A 23,298-nucleotide genomic window follows, 5' to 3' on the forward strand; every position below is an offset into this window, starting at 1 on the left:
TGGCCCCAAAAGGTCCCAATAGCGCATAAAAAAGGCAGGCATCATTCCATCCTCTCCAGGGCAACTATGACGCGGGAGGGCCCTCAAAGCCTCACCAAGCTCATCCTCTGAAAGGGGCTCACCCAAAGCTGTGCGCATACGATCTCTGACTCTCCTCTGCACATGGACCCACACAGTCTGTCTGCAAGCATCACGTGCCTCCGTGGCTGGCTCCGCTGAAAGCAGATCTCTGTAGAACTCAGTGGCAATAGCTCTAATCTCCTCGGGCTCAGTGGCTAACGATCCGTCCTGCCTCCTGAGCTGGCGTACTCCTGCTCGAGCATGGCGGGGTCCGGTGATCTCAAAAAACCTCCCAATCACTCTATCACCAAGCTGAGTCCACTGAGAGACCTGGCGATGATAGTAAAACTCGTGTCTCTGCTCCTCTGCCTCTCTAACCTCCTAGCGTGCCCGGCTCAGCTGGGACGCCACCCACTCACATGTAGGCAGCTGCTCCTGAAGGCGCTGGAGTGAAGCAAGGCTACGTCTCAAGCGACGCTCCCGCTCTCGTGTCTCTCCCAGCCGTGTCAAGGCTGTAGCGTGCAAAAAAGAGCTAAGCTCGATGAGCCCCTGGGCACACTGGCCTGCTGCATCCAGGTCAGAGCTCTGGCTATCCTGCCATATCCTCTCAATGTCCTCAAAAAGACTGGGGTCTGTAAGTATCCTCTCTGGGATCCTCAACTGCAAGCTGGTCTCCCGTGTCCTCTCCTCAAGAGTCAAAATAACTGGCGCATGGTCTGAGAAAGAGGTGCCAGCGAGAATGCCAACGGAGCCACCACGCTCCCCGAACCTGTCGCCCACATAGAAGCGATCAATCCGTGATAGATTAGTCCCTCCCTGCCGGCGATCCGACCGAGAAAAACTAAGACTGTCCTGAGAAACTGTCCTGAGAACGGGAGAAAGCCTCATGCTGCCATGCATCAGTGATCCGCAGTGTCATACAAAATCGCTCCCAAGCTGCAAGCTCCGTGCCGTGCACTGTAACATGACTCTCTCCCACCCTATCGGCCGGGTTCTCAAGCATGTTGAAGTCTCTCCCAACACACCAATGTGCGGCCTCGGGCAATGCATCTGTAACAAGGGTCCAAAACTCTGGCACTAGCATGATTGGGCGCATAGACATTGAGCACACCAATGTGCTCATCGTGCATCCTCAGAATAACATACTGCACTCTGCCAGGCACAGTGACCCCGCGATCCACAATGGCCTGCCGCCATGCATCCGCAATGACCATACATACTCCTCCCTGCCCACCCAAGGGGCCAAAACCTGCAGACCAAAAAGTGTCCCATCTACCAAGCATCACCGAACCATATCTCCGAATCCTGCTCTCACTCAAATGGTGCTCCTGCATCATCAAAATATCAATACTGCTCCCAACCAGGCATCTCTGTACATTCCATGAGATGATCCTCATGGATTGCCTGCTGAGGTGGAGGCTGTCTCAGCCATACGGCGGGCCTTCGCAAGCGGCTTGGATAGAGAGTAATCCCCATCCGAGCGACTACGAATCTGCCCACCCGGTGTGCTACAAGAGTCTCGGACCAGGCGCCAGTGGCTGTGTCCCATAGCGACTGCCTCCCGCTCGGAGAAAGAATCCTCATGTATGCATACATAGCCAGGGTCTCGCGCTAGGTCTGCCACTATGCGAACCACCAAGTGTCGATTCTCGGAGGCATCCGCACTCCTGGTGTCAAAGAAATGTGCCAACTCCCAGAGTCGACCTACCCTGTAATCTCCCAGTCGCTCACATGGTGAGAAAACTCAACTGCCTGTGTCTGCAAAATACTAAGAGCAAGATCCAGAGTCCACTCCCGGTCGCGAGTGCCGCAAAGAGGGAAGGAGAAGGCCACCGCTGAATCAAGTGCCTCCTCCCCTCGGGCCGGAAGTATCACCACATGAACTCTGATAGGTGCTGGCTCATGGGGGCCCTCCGCTCCAAATAGGCGTGTAAAGGAGTAGTCGAAAGCCTCCGAGCGTTGTCTACTGTCGAGACTACTCAGCCGACTGCGGATAGAGGATATCCGTGAAGCACGAATCGGCATGGTAGGTCTCCTCTGCGGTACACGAGCAAGGTCGGTGCTCAGTGCCCGCCGGACTGCAGGTGAGCGCCAGGGCACTGCCAATGCCTCCCGGGGAGCTGAGACGAGCGGAGGGGGAGAAGGGGGTGGGGAAGGAGACGCTGAAAATGCGGGAGCGGGAACGGGAGGAGGCGAGGGTGGAAGCGAGGCGGGAGGGGGGGACGGGGGACGGGGGTGGGGGTGGAGGTGAAGGGGGGGGGGGGGGGGGCGCTGGCATCTCCTGATCCTCAGTCTGCGCTGGGGTCTCCTCCTAGAGGGGAGCAAAGTTATTCCTCACTGGAACCCAATGATGCTGAGGCTGTGTCTGCTGCTGCGTCGGTCTCTGGGCATGCTGCTGTGGCTGTCTCCCTCTACGGCGCCCCTGTCCAGGCTGAGCAGGTGTCCCGGAGGCTGCCTGCCGAGCCACATCTGTGGACGAGCCATCGGAGGTCTGTTGCTGCGGTGAAGGTCGGGGTCTCCTCCGAGGGCAGGCCTTGGCCAGGTGGCCAACCTGCCTGCATATAAAACACTGGTTCGAGAGCCCTGAAAACTCCACTCTCTGATCGATCCATCCCCCCCCCCTATCCTAGGTAACTGAATGACCTTCGGAAGGGAGGAGATGTCAGGAACCAAAACTCTGACCGAAGGAAGGCCAGCTACTCTAGCCACCACTGAAGCTGCTGTGGGGCCAGTCTCAAGCACCGAGCCCACCAATGATCCTATTCTAGAAAGGAGCGGACGGTACTCGCGGCGAAGTCCAGGAAAGCAAACTGTGACATGGAATAGGCGCTCTCCCTGCTCAGCCGCTGCTGGGTCGAAACCATGCTGCCAATGTCTGAAGAAGGCCTGAGCGCCCCTGATGTCAAGGGGACTCATGGCTAGGACCTGGGCTACGCTCTGGGCTGTCTCGAACTCAATCTGGTAGTGTCCGCGGCCTAGTAACTGAACGTCCAAGATCTTGCCCACATCTGCAAGAAGGCGGGCCAGGAGAAGATCCCAGATCTCCCCTCTGCTGGGGCGGGTGCCAACTATACGGCAGATGGTGGAATGTACCTGGAGGCGTTCCACCTCTGCGACGAGGCTCGCTTCCTCTTCTGGCGAAGGAGAAAGCCTGATGGGGGTATCCTCAGGGGCGGGCGAGGGGGTTGCAGAAGAGTCCCTCTGAGGTGAGGCGGGATGGGCCTCCATCAGAGTTTGAAGCTGAGTCGAGGGCGAAGCGGAGACGGAGGGTCCTGCAAGAACCAAGCTGCACGAAAACGGGGGGAAGCGCGGAGCGGGGAGGGAAAGACCGAAAGCGAGGGGGGGGGGGGGGAGCGGATGACAGAGGAGAGAGAAGGGGGGGTGGGGGAAGGCGAGGGGAAGCGGGGAGGGAGCGGGTAGCGGGTAGCGGCAGCAGCAGGAAGGGCGCGATAGGGGGCAGGAAGGGCGCGAAAGGGGGGGCGAAAAGGGGAAAGAAGGGCGCGAAAGGGGGGCGGGAGTAGGCGGGCAGGCGGGCGCGAAAGGGGGGCGGGGGGCACGAAAGGAAGAGGGGGCAGGCGGGCAAGGACGGGACGCGGAGGGGGGGGGCGCGAGCAGGCGGGGACGAAGGAGAGGGCGAAGGGAGAGGGCGAAGGCGAGGGCGAGGGCGCGGGGCAGGCAGGCGGGGGGGGGGGGGGGGGAGGGGAGGGACGAAGGCGATGGCGAAGGCGAGGGCGAGGGCGAAGGCGATAGTAGCAGGCGGGGGGGGCGGGGGGGCGGGGGGGGGGCTTCAGCGAGCTTTCAGATAGGGCACTTTCTATATATAGGCCCTTGGGGTAAGCTATAGGCAAACAATAGTCCAAGTAGTATTACATCACCCAGTTTATATAGATAGGCCCCTAGGGTAGGCTAGGTCCAAGCAACAAGCAACTATGATTGGGAAATTCAACCCGACTAACCAAGGTAATATTAGACCAAATGTCTAAGTGCAACCGTGAGACCCATCCAGACACGCCTAGGGGCCCATTTGGACACTTCTATGGACCCATCTGGCCTAGCAACTCGAGGGCAAGGTCCCTCCAAAAAATCTCCTTCAGCCCTTAGTGCACCCCAATATAGGAATATCAGTCCACAACTGCATGTAACCTATTTGACACTGTGCCGAAATTTCCTAAGCCCTCCACCTCCAGCGGCGGCTGCTATTTGGTATCAAAATTAGGCATGACAAGTGCTCAACCATGGTGCACCTCATAAAGGGTGCCTCTTACAAACATGATCTAGCCAATGTACTTACAAGTAGAGGGTGGAACATTGATTTCCAACACAAACAATAGCAGCCATAGGAATCGACAAAGAAGACACATAGTAGTCATATTCAGCTGGTCAGAGACTTTCACCAACTCTCCAGAATTTTCTTGGACATTTAGACTTGTAAAATTGCACCAACTTTGCAGGCAATATATGCAAATCTAGGACCAGTCACGATCCAAAATGAAGGGGCACGCAAACTAGGAGGGTGGTCTCCTTATACACAAGGAAATGCTTTTGTTGCCATGAGGTAAGGCATGCCAAACAGCATTGCCCCATCAAGGAAGCCACACAGACATAGACACAATCCCTTGAAGACAAAGGAGGGATTTTCCACAGAGGAGATTACCATGTTTTGACCGGTTTAACAAACAGAGAAAGGTGGTGTTGCTCTTCAATCTTGACCCAATATACTGCACAAAGCCAGTCTTTCAATAACACATACAGCATTGTAGGTTTCTTGTGTACTTTGGGTGCTTATTTGGAACCTTCATCAAAAGCTCAACTTTCACTGAAGAGGAGGAGCCACATTTACCTGCCAATCTGGCTGAACAGAGGCTGTGGCAGGTGCCAGCTTGCTGGTTAGTTTACGCTTCAAACCTTCAATCTCTGCAAAAGTACGATGCTTGACAAGTCAAACTACTGCCAACCGGCAAGAAAGCTGAAGGCGGAACTAAAGTTGCTGCACGTGGTAAGAAGACATACCATCTTCCCCAGGCTTCAAGCGTCCACCTGGCAGCTTGCAAAAGGTATTTCCTATCTGCAGCATGAGCACATGTGGATGATTGTGCTCTTGTACCTGCATGCGATCATGCAATGACAATGTTATTGAAGACAAGCACAAGAAGTTTTACTTGCAAAGTTGATTGATTGACTTCATCATGCATAGGGTAGACTTGAGAGATGCAAGCCTAAACTAACCCAGAAGTATCAACATGTGCATTGTAAGACTACTAGTGCAGTGCATGCATTAACACAAGTATCATATTCTAATCCTCGTATTAATAATAAAAATTTACAATAATTGTCTATAACCTATTCCCAAAAGGTTTATCTCTAGATCTCAGCCCATACGCTTGCAGACATGTCCCTCAGCCCAAACCCTAGCTGCAGATCTGATTCCACCTCTCCAATTCGTATATAAACCAACACTCCAGATGGCAGAGCGCCAAGAAATATGAGATACTGAATTGAATGCCCAAACACCCTATTTATAGGAGCTGGTGGGAACTGGTCCACTTCTGGTCAGTTTGGCTGCCTAGAACGCAACCGATCTGGCTGAACATACCCGTAGGTGTAGGTGTGTCTCATGCACTTACCATTTCGTACAAAAGCTCAATGAGCCATAAATTTCAGTCTCTGCTCTCTGTCAGCTGCTGCTTTTGAAGATTGAAATAAGTTCCATGACGAGAAAAAGCCCCTGAGTAGCCAGCGTGCACATTCCCACAAAGCAAATTGTGTCCCACTTCCATATAAACCTGCACTCTCCTCTCTCTCTCTCTCTCTCTCTCTCTCTCTCTCTCTCGTGATGTCATGGGAGTAAGGGCCAGGCCCCCACCAGCTCATCAGGAGCAGCTGGCACTAGATCCACATGCTAGAGGAACCACTTAGTAACCATGGCATACCAAACCCTAACATGTCCCGTATCGGCTAGTCGCCTAGACGACTCTAGTGCAAGCCAGAGAGCCTGTCTCTAGCAAGGTATAGATGCGGTATATGAAGGTCCCTATCTAGAAGAGAGCATCAACTAGTTGACGGGACTGCCCCCCCATTTGCAGATATATGGAAGGCAAGGAAGGATATGACACAGGAGCGGCCCCTCATCATCAGATTCCCTGATGCCACCAGCAGACAGGCTTTCTTAGACAGAGAGGCTGCCCTCAAGGGCACACAGATGTACATGGGAGATGATCTCAGCCCAGCATATATGAGAAAAATAAATGAAAAGTGTTTCTTTTGCAACTGTGAGTCGAATCCACATGTATCTCGCATCCTTGCTGGTCATCCCCTATAAACTGGTATCGAAAAAGGATTGCTACTGTCACATGCACTCTGCACTCAGTGCATGGTGACAAGATGGCTCATCATCAGAAGTGCAACAGTTGTACAGTTTTAGAACCCAATAGGATGATATTTGTCATACGCCGTGACCCCATTGTACATCCTCAGTCCAGGATAAGTCAGGCACGAGCTACGTAGGTCATTCCTCAGCCTTAGTGGGTCAGTCAGTCAGTCAAGTCCCTTAACCCACTTGGAGAGAATCATTCATGCATGTAGAGTCAGTAGAAGCCTTAGGGTTTGTATCAGAAAGCACTCTGCATCTTGCATAACATGCATACATATGCCTGTGCATCATTTAGAACATCCCCAAAGCCTTAGGGAATTTACTGGGATTTATCTGGTATTTTTCCCATATTTATTAGTATTTATTTATCATTATTTGCATTATTGGGCATTTATAAATATTAAGTTTATTAAATGACCAACCTCCAGTTAGTATAAATAGGCTTGCCTAGAGCCTCTTTTGCTGATTCAGTCTTCATTGTGCTAAGAGCTCTCCTCTCTCTTGCTTTCAGCCAAGACTAATCCAACCCTAGAGCCCATAAGCTTGCTTCTCCAGCCCTTGAGAAACCCTAGCTTCATTCAGCCCTAGGTGCTTGCATTCAGCCCTGAATTCAGCACTCAGTTCAGGCTCTGATTCAGTCCACAGTTCATCTTCAATTCAACGCCAGTTTGCAGCCTGTTTTCACCTGCGTTTTTGCACAGCCGTACAGCAGCAGTGCTGCGTTTTCTGTCCAGCAGCCTCAGTACCCTGCAGCTTCTGTCCAGCAGCCCCAAGACACCTGCGTTTCAGTCCATCAGCACTCCAGACACCTGCGTTTCTGTTCACGGCAGATTCCAGCCCTGAAGCAACAGTCTACAGCAGTTTCCAGCCCTGAAACTGTTGTTTGCATCAGTGTCCAGCATTCTGTGCATCATCAACACATTCAGCAGTCATCTGGTGAAGGTAACACAGCATTCATATGTGTTTTCAGCATTCTAACAGTGTGTAGAACAGTCCACCTTCTTCTTCTTTGAGCCTCAGGTGTGCAGCCCTTCCTCGTGCCCTTGGGAGGAGTGCATAGGCTCGAGATCAAGTCATTGAGGTGTTTCTACAGCAGTGTACAGATCAGCCGGTCGCCGATCCTCCGAGATCTTGCGTTTGGCTTATCTACAGTCCAAAGTCATTCTCTCTAAAGTAATAAAGCAAATACTATCTCGTTATCGGGATAGGGGGCCCTTCAGTGGGTAATTCGGGACCCAATCTGGTGTACAGTGTTCATATCTCTCTCTCATCTCTTTAAAGTTTGAAGTATTAAAAGTGGATTGCTAAACTCACGAAACTCAGGATACAGAAGACGGTGTGAGCATATTGTGCGACAGGATCAACCAATACAAAGACTTCCGCTGCATATCACATTGGTATCAGATTCAGATAGTCCACACACACCGTATCCTAGCGTGGGGGCATCCTCAGATGGTTAGATTGCGTTCCGGCACGACCACCGACTTCAGCATCATGTCTACAGGAGAGAGTACTCATCAGCCGGAAGACGTCTCCCCCGAAGGAGACCTTGCTCTTCCGCCTACAGCAGACACCATAGCTCTTCTAAGAGCTCAGAACCAGCTACTCATGGAGCGTCTCCAACTCTTGGAGGCAGCAGCAGCACGTCCTTCTACACCTCCAGCAGCACCCGACTACATCTCCCTCTTCTTTCAGATGGAACAACAAAGGAGAGAGGACGAGGCCCGAAGGAGAAGAGAAAAAGAAGAAAGACGGGACTATGAGGAAGCCCAACGCAGGATCGACGAAGACCGGCGTCAGGCTGAACTCGCCGCTCGGGAACACCAACGTGAGCTTGATCGAGAACGTATGCTACTCGAACACCAACGGGAAAAGGAGGCCATACACTTGAGGTATCAGCAGCTCTCCTCAGTCTCCCCAGTCATAGGTGTCACCAGCCAGCAGCCCGCAGCAGCAACCACCATCATTCGCAGTCAACCGAATTTCAGCAAGTATGATGGTAAGTGTGATCATTCTTCAGTTAATCAATTTGTTCATCAATTTAATGCTCATTTTCCATTAGCTAGGATCACAGACCCTCAAGACAAAGTCCACTTAGCGGCTCCCCATCTCACTGGTGAGGCAGTCACTTGGTGGCAGCATTGGTCTAGTATTCATACTGACCAGGCCACAGGTGTCACAGCCTTTGACTGGGACATCTTTGTCCATGACCTGAAGACCAGATTTCTCCCGCCCCAGTACATGACCGGTCTGAAAGACGAGTTCTATGGACTCAGACAGAACGGTTCCCCAGTGCTTCAGTTTTCCGGTAAGGTTATTACTTTAGCACAGCAGTTAGGGTTATCTGAGCAGGCCAAGATGGAGCAATTCATTCGTGGATTGGACTCCAACATTCGGTTCACAGTTCGTAACTTTGAACCAAGTACATATGACCGGGCTCTGACTCTCGCTCAGAATGAAGAAATGAAGCTCAACAGGGGCCAGCCCAAGCAGACATCTCAGTCCAGTACCAAACCCCAGCAGCAGCAATCAGCTGCACAGACAGGGAAAGGTAACGCATCTTCTAAAGATGCTAAGAAGGACAGCAGTAATAGCTCCAGTTCAGGGGGTAAAAAGGATAAAGAACCTAAGAAAACCCCTGATGAAAAGGCTAAAGCAGGCATTACTGGAGGTTATCTTCCTCCAGAGGAGCAAAAGAAGTACCAGTCAGAAAATAGATGTTTTTTCTGTCATATTATAGGGCATGGTAAGAAGGATTGCCACAAATGGCAAGCGGCACAAGCTGCCAAAGCTCCTTCTGCCACAGTTGCCACAGCTTCCCCAGCTCCTCCAGCCCCGCCTACTACCTCAAATGCAGTTCAACTTTTACCTTCCATGCATCCTATACCATCCGTGGTATTTGATGCTAAGCAGGAGGGTGAGAGCGATGCTGCTCAGAAGAGCCTTATCCGAGCTTATGGCTCTGCCCAGGGCCGACAGTTTGTAGTCCTTTTCGATATGGGTAGTTCTGAAGACGCCATCTCTCCCCAGTTGGCTAATAAATTGAACTGTACTTTAGTCCCATATCATTTGGATGTGGACGGGTTTACACCTGGTCTTCGCACCCACATTTCCCAGAAGGCACAGCAGTTTGCCTTTGAAGTTCAGAAGGCCTCATTTCAACGAGATTTCATCGTCTCCCCTCTGTTAGGGTGTGACATGATCTTAGGAATTCAGTGGTTCCGTCAGTATGAGCCTATTCCCGATTGGGGGCAGGACACTTTTACTATTTGTAAAGGTTTTCCTGAGCCTGTCATGATTCGTGGGGATAGAAGCATTCTTGGCATCCCATTGATTTCACATCTCCAGGCCAAACGAGCTATCCGCAAGGGAGCAGAAGGAGCACTCCTTTATGTTCGTGCTCAAACAGCCCCTCCCTCATTAGTAGCATCCCTTACATCTTCAGTCCCTCAGTTAGCAGACCTCCTATCCAGACACCAGGACATTATGCTTAGGGACGATCTCCCACCCAGTCTCCCACCCTCTCGCCTTGAGGACCATCACATTGATTTGGTCCCTGGATCAAACCCTCCTAGCAGGTTTCCCTATCGTCTTTCCAAGACTTTAGAGGGCAAGTTGGAAAAGCAGTTATCTGAGCTTCTCCGAGCCGGATTCATTCGGCCTTCTTCCTCCCCATTTGCTGCACCTATCCTATTTGTCCAAAAGAAGGACAAGTCTGGACGCCTTTGTGTAGACTACAGGGCATTAAACAAACTCACTATCAAGAACAAGTTTCCTATGCCCAGGATAGAGTACATTTTGGAGCGTTTAGACGGTGCTAAATTTTTCACTAAGATCAACCTCAAGAGTGGTTACCATCAAGTCCGCATTTTTGAAGCTGACATTCCAAAAACAGCTTTCAGGACAGAGCGTGGTCACTACGAGTTCGTAGTCATGCCTTTTGGGCTTACAAATGCACCAGCAACGTTCAATAAGATGATGTCTAGGATTTTCGCAGTCCACATTGGGAAGTGTGTTTTCATATTTCTTGATGACATACTAGTCTTCTCAGCCACTGCGGAGCAGCATGAGAAAGATGTGGAGAAAGTCTTGCAACTTTTGCGAGATAATCAGCTCTACATAAATGCCAAAAAGACTATCTTTGGTGTTAAGGAAGTTCAGTATTTGGGCTACATCATCGGTTCCGATGGGATTAGACTGGACCCCTAAAAGGTTCAGGAGATCTTAGATTGGGATATTCCTAAGACCGCCCAAGAAATCCGTTCATTCGTAGGTCTTTGTCAGGCCTATAGTACCCATGTGCATCAGTTTTCCAACCTTGCAGCACCTCTTACCGACTTGCTCAAGGGGGTGAAGACTCGCAAGCAGAAAGTCTCAGTTACAAGTAAGGCACTTGATGCATTCCGTGCACTCCAGAAAGCTGCCTCAGAAGCACCTGTATTAAAGTTAGCATCATGGGACGAACCTTTCGAGGTCATCACCGATGCCAGCAATGTAGCCATAGGTGCAGTCCTCCAGCAGGACAATAGACCCGTGGCATATTAAAGCAGAAAGTTGGATGTCGCCGAAAAGAATTATTCGGTATATGACAAAGAGCTTTTGGGTGTGATCACAGCGCTCAAACATTGGAAGCCTTTTCTTTATGGACAGGCTTTCACAGTGAAAACAGACCACCAAGCACTTAAGTGGCTTCAGACTATGCCAAGTGCCAAGTGGAGTGATCGACAGGCCAGGTGGAGTCAAATCTTCCAACAGTTTGGAGGTATGATTGAATACATCCCTAGTAAGCATAACCCAGTAGCAGATGCTCTCAGTCGAAAGTCCAGCATCCAGGCAGTCCAAGAAGCTACCATTCTCGAAATCACGGGGAAGGACTTGGATAGTATGAAAGACCAATATGTCGACTCCCCTGAGTTTGGTACTCAGTATAGTTTGGCCCTCACTTCTGAGCCTGGCCACTATTCAGTACAGAACGGTTGGTTGTTCTACAAGAACCGTCTCTGTGTTACTCGGGAAAAGCCTTCCGCTCTTCTCCACGATGCCCATGACTCCTTAGTTGGAGGACATAGGGGTATCAACAGTACCCTCGAGAAATTAGAACGGTCCTTTTATTGGCCAAAGATGAGACGTGATGTCTATGCACATGTACAAGCCTGTAAGATTTGTCAAAAAGTCAAGGTTCCCCATTCAAAGAAGGCAGGTTTACTTCAACCTTTGCCTATCCCCGACGGACCTTTTATCGACATATCTATGGACTTTGTAGGGCCTCTACCAGCATCCACTGGATCCCGTAACACTCAGTGTTTTACCATTGTGGATCGCTTTAGTAAGTTCTGCATGCTCATCCCATGCAAGCATACGACCACAGCCGAGGACGTAGCCCGTCTGTTTCTCAAGCATTGGTATCCAATTTGTGGTTTGCCTAGCACCATAACATCAGACAGAGATTCCAAGTTTACCTCGCATTTCTGGAGGGCATTATTTGAAAACTTTGGAACTAAGTTGCAGTTGTCTAGTGCATTCCATCCCCAGACAGATGGCCAGACAGAAATTTATAATCAATTGGCCGTCATACTGTCATGACCAGCAGTCCAAATGGGAGCACTATCTTCCGTTGGTCCAAGCTATCTTGAACGACACGCATTCATCCAGTATCGGACGGACTCCATATGAAGCAGCCTTTGGTCGCCGTTTTTCTTCTCTTTTGACGAGAATGGTGTCTCCATCTTTAGAGGCTAATAAAACCACGGAAGCATTTTCCGAGATCATTGAGTCAGTCAAAGACCGCTTGACCAAAGCTCAGGAAGCATATAGCAGACAGGCAAATAAATCTAGACGAGATGTCCACTTCAAGGAAGGGGATTGGGTCTATTTGCGTATCATGAAGCAGAGATTGAAACAAGTGGGCAAACGTTGTCCCAAGCTTTCTTTCCGTAGTTTTGGACCTTTTCCAATAGTTAAGAAGATAAGTGATGTCTCAATGAAGTTAAAGTTGCCTGCCAGTTGGACAATGCATGATGTTTTCCATGTTTCTTGGCTAAAACCATATGTTGGTCCAGAAGTGTTTGATGTTTCAGATGAACAGCAGCCAGACGTGGTAGACGAGGCAGAAGTTATTGAGCCTGAGCAGATCCTTCTTCATCGATGGAAGCATGGTTCTGGTTGACGGATTCGTTAGTTCTATACGAAGTTCCGAGATCGAGGCACCCACGAAGCCGTATGGCTCAACGAGGAGTTCTTCCAGGAGTACCCCCAGTTATTGGCGGACTACTTGGAAGCCATGAACCTGCCGCCAAGCTAATCAGGAGGGAATGTCACATGCACTCTGCACTCAGTGCATGGTGACAAGATGGCTCATCATCAGAAGTGCAACAGTTGTACAGTTTTAGAACCCAATAGGATGATATTTGTCGTACGCCGTGACCCCATTGTACATCCTCAGTCCAGGATAAGTCAGGCACGAGCTACGTAGGTCATTCCTCAGCCTTAGTGGGTCAGTCAGTCAGTCAAGTCCCTTAACCCACTTGGAGAGAATCATTCATGCATGTAGAGTCAGTAGAAGCCTTAGGGTTTGCATCAGAAAGCACTCTGCATCTTGCATAACATGCATACATATGCCTGTGCATCATTTAGAACATCCCCAAAGCCTTAGGGAATTTACTGGGATTTATCTGGTATTTTTCCCATATTTATTAGTATTTATTTATCATTATTTGCATTATTGGGCATTTATAAATATTAAGTTTATTAAATGACCAACCTCCAGTTAGTATAAATAGGCTTGCCTAGAGCCTCTTTTGCTGATTCAGTCTTCATTGTGCTAAGAGCTCTCCTCTCTCTTGCTTTCAGCCAAGACTAATCCAACCCTAGAGCCCATAAGCTTGCTTCTCCAGCCCTTGAGAAACCCTAGCTTCATTCAGCCCTAGGTGCTTGCATTCAGCCCTGAATTCAGCACTCAGTTCAGGCTCTGATTCAGTCCACAGTTCATCTTCAATTCAACGCCAGTTTGCAGCCTGTTTTCACCTGCGTTTTTGCACAGCCGTACAGCAGCAGTGCTGCGTTTTCTGTCCAGCAGCCTCAGTACCCTGCAGCTTCTGTCCAGCAGCCCCAAGACACCTGCGTTTCAGTCCATCAGCACTCCAGACACCTGCGTTTCTGTTCACAGCAGATTCCAGCCCTGAAGCAACAGTCTACAGCAGTTTCCAGCCCTGAAACTGTTGTTTGCATCAGTGTCCAGCATTCTGTGCATCATCAACACATTCAGCAGTCATCTGGTGAAGGTAACACAGCATTCATATGTGTTTTCAGCATTCTAACAGTGTGTAGAACAGTCCACCTTCTTCTTCTTTGAGCCTCAGGTGTGCAGCCCTTCCTCATGCCCTTGGGAGGAGTGCATAGGCTCGAGATCAAGTCATTGAGGTGTTTCTACAGCAGTGTACAGATCAGCCGCTCGCCGATCCTCCGAGATCTTGCGTTTGGCTTATCTACAGTCCAAAGTCATTCTCTCTAAAGTAATAAAGCAAATACTATCTCGTTATCGGGATAGGGGGCCCTTCAGTGGGTAATTCGGGACCCAATCTGGTGTTCAGTGTTCATATCTCTCTCTCATCTCTTTAAAGTTTGAAGTATTAAAAGTGGATTGCTAAACTCACGAAACTCAGGATACAGAAGACGGTGTGAGCATATTGTGTGACAGGATCAACCAATACAAAGACTTCCGCTGCATATCACAGCTACACCTCCAGATCCTCCAACTCCTCAAGATGTGCGGGTCTTCTCGTGGTATGTAGACTCCCACTAATATCCTGCAACCCTGGGTAGACCTCTCTCAGCACTCTAGTGTGTCTCCATATAGAAGATGACATTTCGTCCGAAGAAAGTATGCTGGAAACCACCTACATCTGACCATTAAGTGCCATTGCAGTTCCAAACCGCCATGTCCAAATGTGGTGTCTTACAGGCCCCGCGCCCCTATTTGGTGCGCTTCTCTGTGATGATGACTCTCCCATCTCGGTGAACCACCTATTTGCCCTCCTTACAGGCAGGCATCCATAACTTTCTTCATAGAGCTCTTCCAATGAACCACCTATGGGGGGGGTGTAAGATCATCAGAGAGGTAAATAGTCTTGCCCTTAAGCGCTTTGCGGGTATCTATGAGTGCCTTGCGACTCGAAAGATCCAGGAAGCAATGAGCAGAGGGCGTGGTCGTGTAGTGTCTATTTTGGCTCTCCATGCATCCACAAAGGGAAGTCTGTCAACCTTGAGCTTCTTGCAAAGCTCTAGAAAATCGGCCTTACGAGAGCTCCCCTCAGGCACCAATAACTCACTTTTATACAGCTTCTCTCTCTCTACACTTCTGTGTTTTCTTTCTCACAGCAGTTCATCTCTTTTCCGCTGTGCATTCTGACATGGTATCAGAGCCCCAGGTGGCTTGAAGCTTGGAGACAGTGAGAGCTTGAGGGTTTGCTGTTTTATTTCTGAGCTGCTTGGGACGTGGAGAAGCAGGTAGAAGGAGGCCATCGTTGCTGGACAGCCACCTTGCATAGTGTTTGCAGCCTCTTCTTCATTTTTTTTCCCACGCACCCTCCCTTCACAAGACCTTGTGAACCCTTGAGATGGTTGATTTGCTTGAGATGGCTGAGAAGCATGTGAAGATCCCCACCCTCCCGATATTCCCAGTGGACCGACAATTGGACAGGACCAATTATGGCATATGGAAGGTAATGATGGAGTCTGTCCTAGAGTCTTATGCTTTGGCTGATTTCATTGTAGTTGGAGTTCCACGGCCAGAGTTGGAGGAGGGTGAGCTTTTACCTTCTACTAGGAAAGAGCAAGAGGCTCAGGCACAGTTGTGGATGAGCTGCGACGGGGTTTCCGGGACCAGATGGTGGATGGCTTGCCGGATGTTAGCAATAGGCACGGACACTGTAGTTATTGCATTCGTGGTCAGCAGCACAGGGAGTCTTTTTTGAAGTAGGCTACTAGACGGGCTTCAAAACCTTTGGAGTTGGTACACACTAACTTGTGTGGACCTATGCAAACCCCATCTTTGGGAGGTTCCTTGTACTTCATGCTGCTTATGGATGATTGTGGCGGGTTAACATGGGTTTATTTTCTTTCCCAAAAGGACCAAGCCTTTTCTCGGTTCAAGGAGTGGCATGTTATGGTGGAGAAGGAGTCTGGATTGCAAGTGAAGACTCTTCGGGCTGACAAAGGAGGGGAGTATTCTTCTAATGCTTTTGTGCGGTTTTGTGCGGAGCATGGCATCAAGCGGGAGTTGGCCAGGATCGCCTTCAGAGAATGGAGTAGTTGAGCATACGAACCGTACTGTGGTGGAGATGGCGAGGACGATGCTGGAGCATCGTGATCTTCCTCCGTCCACTTTGGGGAGAGGCTGTGGGTACGGCTGTCCATACCCCCAAGTTTCAAACAAGCAACGACTTCAGTACCTAAGATGACTCCGTATGAGGCTTATTGTGGCAAGAAACCATATGTCTCCCATTTCCGTGTTTTTAGGAGTGATGCCTATGTTCACATTCCAAAGAAGCAGAGGGGGAAGCTTGACTCGAAGTCCCAGAAGCTTGTATTTGTGGCATATAACTATCTTTCCAAAGGCTACAGGTTATATGACCCAGAGCGGAACGAGGTTGTTGTCAACAAGAATGTTGTCTATGATGAGCATGTTCCAGCCTCCAGCCACCACTTCTTGGAGAACCAGATGAGTATGAGGATGATTCCCAAGTTGTTGTTCCAGCTAGTCAGCCTCAGTCAGTTGTAGAGGTTGAGCCCGAGGTTGGAGATGAGCCCCAACAGCAACAGGAGACTCCGCGTTCTGTTCGAGTACCAAAGTGGTTGTTGGACACCATTCAGAAGTCAAGTGTTACGGAGTATTTCTCCAAGTGGACCTCAAAGATCGCACAAAGTTCGTGATAAAAGTCAATCAGAGGAGTTGTTACAGGTGAACTATGCTTTGATGTCTCGTATCAGTCGAGACAAAGAGCCCACTTCCATTAAGGAAGCCCTTTCCAAAAGACTTGGAGGAAAGCCATGCAAGTGAAACTTGAAGCCATTGAGAAGAATAACACTTGGGAGTTGGTTCCGAGGCCGTCAAAACGTTCAATTATTGGTGTCAAGTGGGTCTATAAAACCAAGTATACGTCTGATGGGTCGGTGGACAAGCACAAGGTCAGACTTGTGGCTAAGGACTATGCTCAGCAGCTTGACATCGACTATGAGGATACCTTTGCACCGACAGCAAGGATGACCACGATTCGGACAGTTCTTGCCCTTGCCTCTTCTCAACGGTGGCCGGTGAATCAGATGGATGTAAAATCTGCGTTCCTTAATGGTGACTTGCAGGAGGAGGTGTATGTTGAGCAACCTCCAGGCTTTGAGGTTCCAGGATCAAAGGGGATGGTTTACAAGTTACGGAAGGCCTTGTATGGGTCTTAAACAGGCTCCTAGGACTTGGAATCAGAAGATTTGATTCCTTCTGTCTACAGAAAGGTTTTCAGAGATCAGCTGCAGATCCTAACTTGTATCTCTTTCGGGAACGTAGTATGGTTAGTACGCACTATGGTCACTTTGATTATCCTTTATGTGGATGATCTTATTCTCATTGGCGGTCATGTGGAGCACATAGCTGTGCCGAAGGCTGCCTTGTCAAAGGAGTTTGAGATGACTGACTTAGGCTTACTCCATTTCTTTTTGGGCTTGGAGATTTGCCAGACCCAAAGGGGGTTCTTTGTTTCACAGCAACAATACTGCAAGCCTATTTCTTCACCGTTGGACCCGAATACCAAACTTACCGAATTAATGATCCTTGTGAGCATGTTGATGCCTCCTTGTATTGGGAGCTTGTTGGTTCATTGATTTGGTTGCTGAACACCAGATTGGACTTGAGCTTTCCAATGGGGCTGTTGAGCTCATTCATGCAGACATCTTTGAAGACTCATTGGGATGCAAGATTGCGGCTCTTGCAGTATCTACAGGGTATGAAGGATCTTGGACTCTTCTATGTTACTGGAGGGGGAACAAAGGACCGAGTCAAACTCTGTAGTTAGAGTGACTCAAATTGGGGAGGAGATCCACACACGAGGAGATCTACATCAGGCTACAGATTTACCCTTGGCTTAGGAGCTATTTCTTGGAACAGCAAGAAAGAGCCAACTATTGCCTTATCTTCTATAGAGGCAGAGTATCGGGTTGCTTGTCGTGCTGCTTGCGAGGTTGTGTGGTTGCGGAGGTTACTTGGTAAGTTTGGGTTTTTCCACAGAAGGAACCCATGGTCATCCAATGCGATAACCAGAGCTGTATAGCTATTGCTCGGAACCCAGTCTTCCATGGTCGGACCAAGCACATTGAGATACAATATCACTTTATTTGTGAGAAGATTTTGGCAAGTGACATCTTACTTGTTTATTGTTCAACGGAGGACAATGTGGCGGACCTCTTCACGAAGTCTCTACCTCAAGCAATGCTCCGTCAACACTCCAGCTCACTAGGGTTGGTTCCACATCCAAGAGCTGAGAGGAGGTGTTAGCAATCATCTCCTATCTATACCATATTACTCAGTGAGGGCCTCTGTTGTGGGTGTGCCCACCCACGAGTTCTCTCCATTTTTCCTCATTTTCCATGTTCTTCCCTGTTTTTTCTAGTCGTGGGGGCTGTCTATTTCTAGCCAACTTGTCCTGTGATGCTAGCCGACTTATTCAGGAGCTGGCTGACTAATATATTGCTCGCCGACGGGTATTTTTCAGTCGTGGGCACATCTCGGGCTGTCGGCCCAGTTTGCTACTGGCCGACTGCCTTCCCCAGATAGTATATATGCTTGGTTGCCCCCCACACCAAGTTTTGTACCAGATCTTGTGTATATAGCAGAGTTTATACAGCTTCTCTCTCTACACTTCTTCGTTTTCTTTCTCACAACAGTTCATCTCTTTTCCGCTGTGCATTCCAACACCTATATGCCACATCACCGGACCCTCTAGCCCCACGAGCGAAGTCATTAGAGAGAGAGAGAGTAATCCCTTATGAGAGCCAAACACCCTCGCTCCCCGCGGTTCCGACGACCTACCCCCACCAGCGTCACGTGCGCACAACATGGATGTCCCCATTGGTTTCCTACAAACCTCTAGTTCTATCCAGTGGGTCTCCGAGGGTAAATTTATTGTGAGCCCCAAGTAAAACACACGCACATATCACATGCCATGCAAATTTCCATTGACCAATTAAAGTGTATCATCACACCAGAGTCACGTAGAGAAGAGAGCAACCATTTGGAGACACGGGTATGGACGATCAAAGAGGTGGAGACAAAGGAGCTACGTGTTCAAATGCCCTATGAGATTCATGGGAGATTCTAATGTCTTTTTCGAGATGGATTTGGCCTTCTCTCACAAGTGATGTAGTATGAGGATACTTGAGTCTATACTTACTTGAGCTTCATCATCATCACAAGGTCTTACTCAGATAGTGCATGGGGAGACAAAGTTAGCAAGACCTCCCAAACCTACATACCTTCTTTCAATTGTATCCACGAAGACAAAGAATGCATCTGTCACCATTTGGTCCATCTCCATGTTTGGAGCCACTCTTCTGGGATTGTTACTCCATAGAGCGGCTAGATTTGTGCCATGTTCACATGGGGCCAGGCCGGTGTCCCATGTGAAAGGGCCAGTCTTTTGGTGTCACATGGATGGGAGCCAGATTCGTGCCACCCGTGTCACAAGCACTGCGTCACATGGACGGGTACGAGTTTTGTGCCGCCCGTGTGTGACCTGCTTCGTGCTGTATGGACGGGAGCCTGTTGGTGCCACCCGTGTATGGCTAGGATGGCGTCTTACCTATGGAATTCACTCCATAGGAAGACCAGGACATATATTCATACTTCTGTTGAGCCAGTTTTGTGCCCGACAAGAACTTTTTGTACAAGTTTCATGAAAGGGAGATTTCGTCCATTACATGTGCACATGCATTTATGACGGCATGCATAAACTTGTTTTCGCCTGATTTGTTTGCGTGTTTGCCTGTTTTGCCGTGCCAGTACACTGGACGGGGATGCCCCCAGTGTACCGTGGCAGTACTGTTTGCTCACACATTAGTGTGGCGTGTGAACAGGTGGTAAGTATTACCATTTTGGCCCTTTTAAAATGTAAAATCCATAAGCTATGGTTAACTTTAATGTTTATTAGTAAATGTATAATGTAAAATCCATAAGCTATGGTTAACTTTAATGTTTATTAGTAAATGTATTCAAACACATTTAAAATTTGGACTGGATATTTACTTTCTAGTGTGGATGCCCATAAACTAACCTTTGATTAAAGTTTAATAATACTTAAATCAACTATTGCATGGGAACATTAGTACTTTCCCCCACGTGGGTGGTGGCCAGCTACTCTCTCCATCGCCTACTGCCCATGTGCTGTATTCTGATCTGTACCCGCCTCCAACCTGATTGCACCCGCTTGCTGTATCTGCTGAACCCGCCTCCAACTCTTGCCCGTGTGTTGTACGACTGCTGTACCTGTACCCGCCTGCTGTATTTCAGTTGTACACGTCTACAGTACCTGGAATTGGCTGCTGCCCTGTACCTGGCTGGCTGTACCAGCCTGCAACAAGTATTGTACCTACCTGCAAACTGTACCAGCCTGCACCAAATCTATACCTGCTGTATCAAACTATACCAAGCTATACTTATTGTACCAACCTATACCAAATTGTACCAGATTATACCTGCTGTACCAAATTGTACTTATTGAACCAAATTGTACCCTAGTGTACCTAAACTGTACCAAGCTTGTACTTACTATACTAGGACTTGTACTTACAGTACTAGGAGGATCTGACTGCATGGTGAAAAGAATGCAACTCCATTGACTCTTGCTACAAGCTATACCAGGTGCCTCATGTTTCTTATTTGTGTAAAATTAAAATTTGCTAAATTAAGTTCAAAGATTTCTTCAAGTTTTGTGCAGAGCAAGAACAAAGCATGTTTATGCTAGCCATACTCAGGAAGCTTTCCTAGTTTGGTTAGTTTTTCCTGGAGTGGTAGTGCTAACCGCGCCCTCAGAATTTCTGAGAGCCAGTTGGCCAGCTCCTGAATAAGTCGCACAACATCACACGACAAGTCGGCCAGAAATAGACAGCCCCCACGACCTTTAGGAAGCAGTCACATTGAAATGCTACAGGACGCCTACAAATCGAAAGACAAAATTACACATTTTTAGATCACTTAACTAATATCAACAATGGACATTATTAGCAACATTAAAACTGAAAATGACCAATAACACTTGACACCAGCACTGGGGCCGGAAAGGACCGACTCCCCCCTCAATATATTTGTATTTCTTGGAGTATTTATATGTACAAGTGTCACGGGCCAATATGCCAGATTTCTCCTCGCATGGAGTGAATACAACTCAAATAATTGGGTACTTGTCGATAAAGTGTAGACAGTCGAAGAAGACCCAAGTCACAGGCACACTCCCACCTTCACTGGGTGCACACCTGCTTTCATTGGTCTTCCGAGATCGTGCACCAGTAGGCACGCCCGTAGTAGCACAAGCAAAGGGGTACACCGCGGAGGAAACATTGCCTAGTTCTCCCAGATAAGCTTTGCTCCCGGATTCCCTAGTGTTTCTAACCTTCACAGGCTCTCAGAAATTCTGAGGGCGTGGTTAGCACTCCCACTCAGGGAAAAACTAACCAAACTAGGAATGCTTCCTGAGTATGGTTAGCATAAACATACTTTGTTCCTACTCTACACAAAACTTGAAGAAATCTTTGAACTTAATTTAGCAAATTATAATTTAACACAAATAAAAAACATGAGGCACTTGGTATAGCTTGTAGCATGAGTCAATGGAGTTGCGTTCTTTTCACCGTGCAGTCAGATCCTCCTAGTACTGTAAGTACAGGTCCTAGTAAAGTAAGTACCAGCCTAATACAATTCAAGTACAGCAAGGTACAATCTGGTACAGCATGTACACTCTGATACAGCAGGTACAATCTGGTTCAACATGTACATGTTGATACAGCTAGTACAGCTTGGTACAATCTGGTACAACAAGTACAAATTTGGTACAAGCTGGTGCAATTTGCAGACAAGTACAGTACTTGCTGCAGGCGGGTACAACCAGCCAAGTACAGAGCAACAACCAACTGCAAGTATTATAGGCGTGTACAGTTGAAATACAGCAGGCGGTACAGGTACAGCAACCGTTCAGCACACGGGCAGCAGCTGGAGGCGGGTTCAGAACGTACAGGTGGATGCAATTAAGTTGGAGGTGGGTACAAATCAGAATACAGCACATGATGGAGAGAGAGTAGCTAGCCACCACCCATGTGAAAAAATTACTAATGATCCCATGCAATAGTTGATTTAAGTATTATTAAACTTTAATCAAAGGTTAGTTTATGGGCATCCACACTAGAAAATAAATGTCTAGTCCAAATTTTAAATGTGCGTGAACACATTTACTAATAAACATTAAAATTAACCATAGCTTATGGATTTTACATTTTAAAAGGGCCAAAATGGTAATACTTACCACCTATTCCTGCCACACCAATGTGTCAACAAACAGCACTCCCACGGTACACTGGGGGCGTCCCCGTCCAGGATACTGGCACGGCAAAACACACAAACACACGCAAACAAAACATGCGAAAACAAGTTTATGCATGCAGTCATAAATGCATGTGCACATGTAATGGACGAAATCTTCCTTTCATGAAACTTGTACAAAAAGTTCCTGTCAAGCACAAAACTGGCGCGACAGAAACATGAATATATGTCCTAGTCTTCCTATGGAGTGACAATCCCATAGGTAAGACGCCATCCTGACCATACACGGGTGGCACCAACAGGCTCCCGTCCATACAGCACGAAGCATGACACACACGGGTTGGTTCCCGTCCATGTGACAGTATTGGTCACACACGGGTGGCACGAATCTGGCTCCACCATGTGACCAAAAGACTGGCCCTTTCACATGGGACACCGGCCTAGTCCCATGTGAACATGGCACAAATCTAGCCGGAGATGGACCAAATGGTGACAGCATCTTATGCTATACAAGAGCATAGGGACCTCACGGCCCATCGAGACCACATAAACCTCTAGCCCCACGCACCTGCAGTTACTAGAAAGAAAGTGTGATCCCTTTGGAGAGCCCAACTACCCCGCCTCCGCCTCCTAGGATTCTGACCTACCCACCAGCTGTTGCTGCAGGTCTAAGGTATACTCCATAGACATGGAGACGCCTCACAACGGGAGGTGGTCACACACTTGCAAACCGTCATGGAGGAGGATAATACTATTATTGGATGGGACATGCATTGCTCCCATCCTACTGTATTGGCGCCTGATATTAGCCACATGGCTATCTGTACTACCTTTTTGTCAACACACGTTCATACTATAGGTAGCTAGTTTCTTTTCCACTTTTCAGTTTTTCCCATGGATCAATATTTTCAAGGAGCTTCTTTCTTGCTCTTTGGTCTCATAGACCCTTTGGGTCTTTTGAAGACATTAATCTCTCTCTCTCTCTCTCTCTCTCTCTCTCTCTCTCTCTCTCTTTGATCTTAGCCTTCAATTTAAAACTTTAGTTTACTTTTGTTTTCTCTTATGATGAGATTTCATGGACACTATATACACATCAATTTGGTCTCATAGACCCTTTGGGTCTTTTGAAGATGTTAATATAACTCTCTCTCTCTCTCATATTTTTCTTTTTTCATGTTGCCTCGGCATCCAGTTTACTCATTGATCACATGTAACATCTTTGCAAGTCTCATAAACCCTTTGGGTCTTTCGTAGACATTAACAACGTCTCTCTCTCTCTCTTGCTCTCTTTTTT

General features: G+C 48.4%; 1 protein-coding gene across 1 annotated transcript in view; it reads right to left on the bottom strand.

Moving 5' to 3' along the window:
• Window positions 1–23,298, bottom strand: part of LOC147607430 (Cleavage/polyadenylation specificity factor, 25kDa subunit) — a 47,080-nt gene that overhangs the window by 23,090 nt on the left and 692 nt on the right. Inside the window, exons 3-4 of the mRNA XM_086790363.1 lie at window positions 5,071–5,164; window positions 4,901–4,974 (exon numbers count right to left, since the gene is read on the bottom strand). Coding sequence (XP_086646489.1) covers window positions 4,901–4,974; window positions 5,071–5,164 — 168 coding nt within the window. The remainder of the gene's footprint in view (window positions 1–4,900; window positions 4,975–5,070; window positions 5,165–23,298) is intronic.

Source organism: Cibotium barometz, chromosome 55, assembly GCF_041138505.1.
Source record: "Cibotium barometz isolate CiBa-2024 chromosome 55, ASM4113850v1, whole genome shotgun sequence".
Lineage (NCBI taxonomy): Eukaryota > Viridiplantae > Streptophyta > Polypodiopsida > Cyatheales > Cibotiaceae > Cibotium > Cibotium barometz.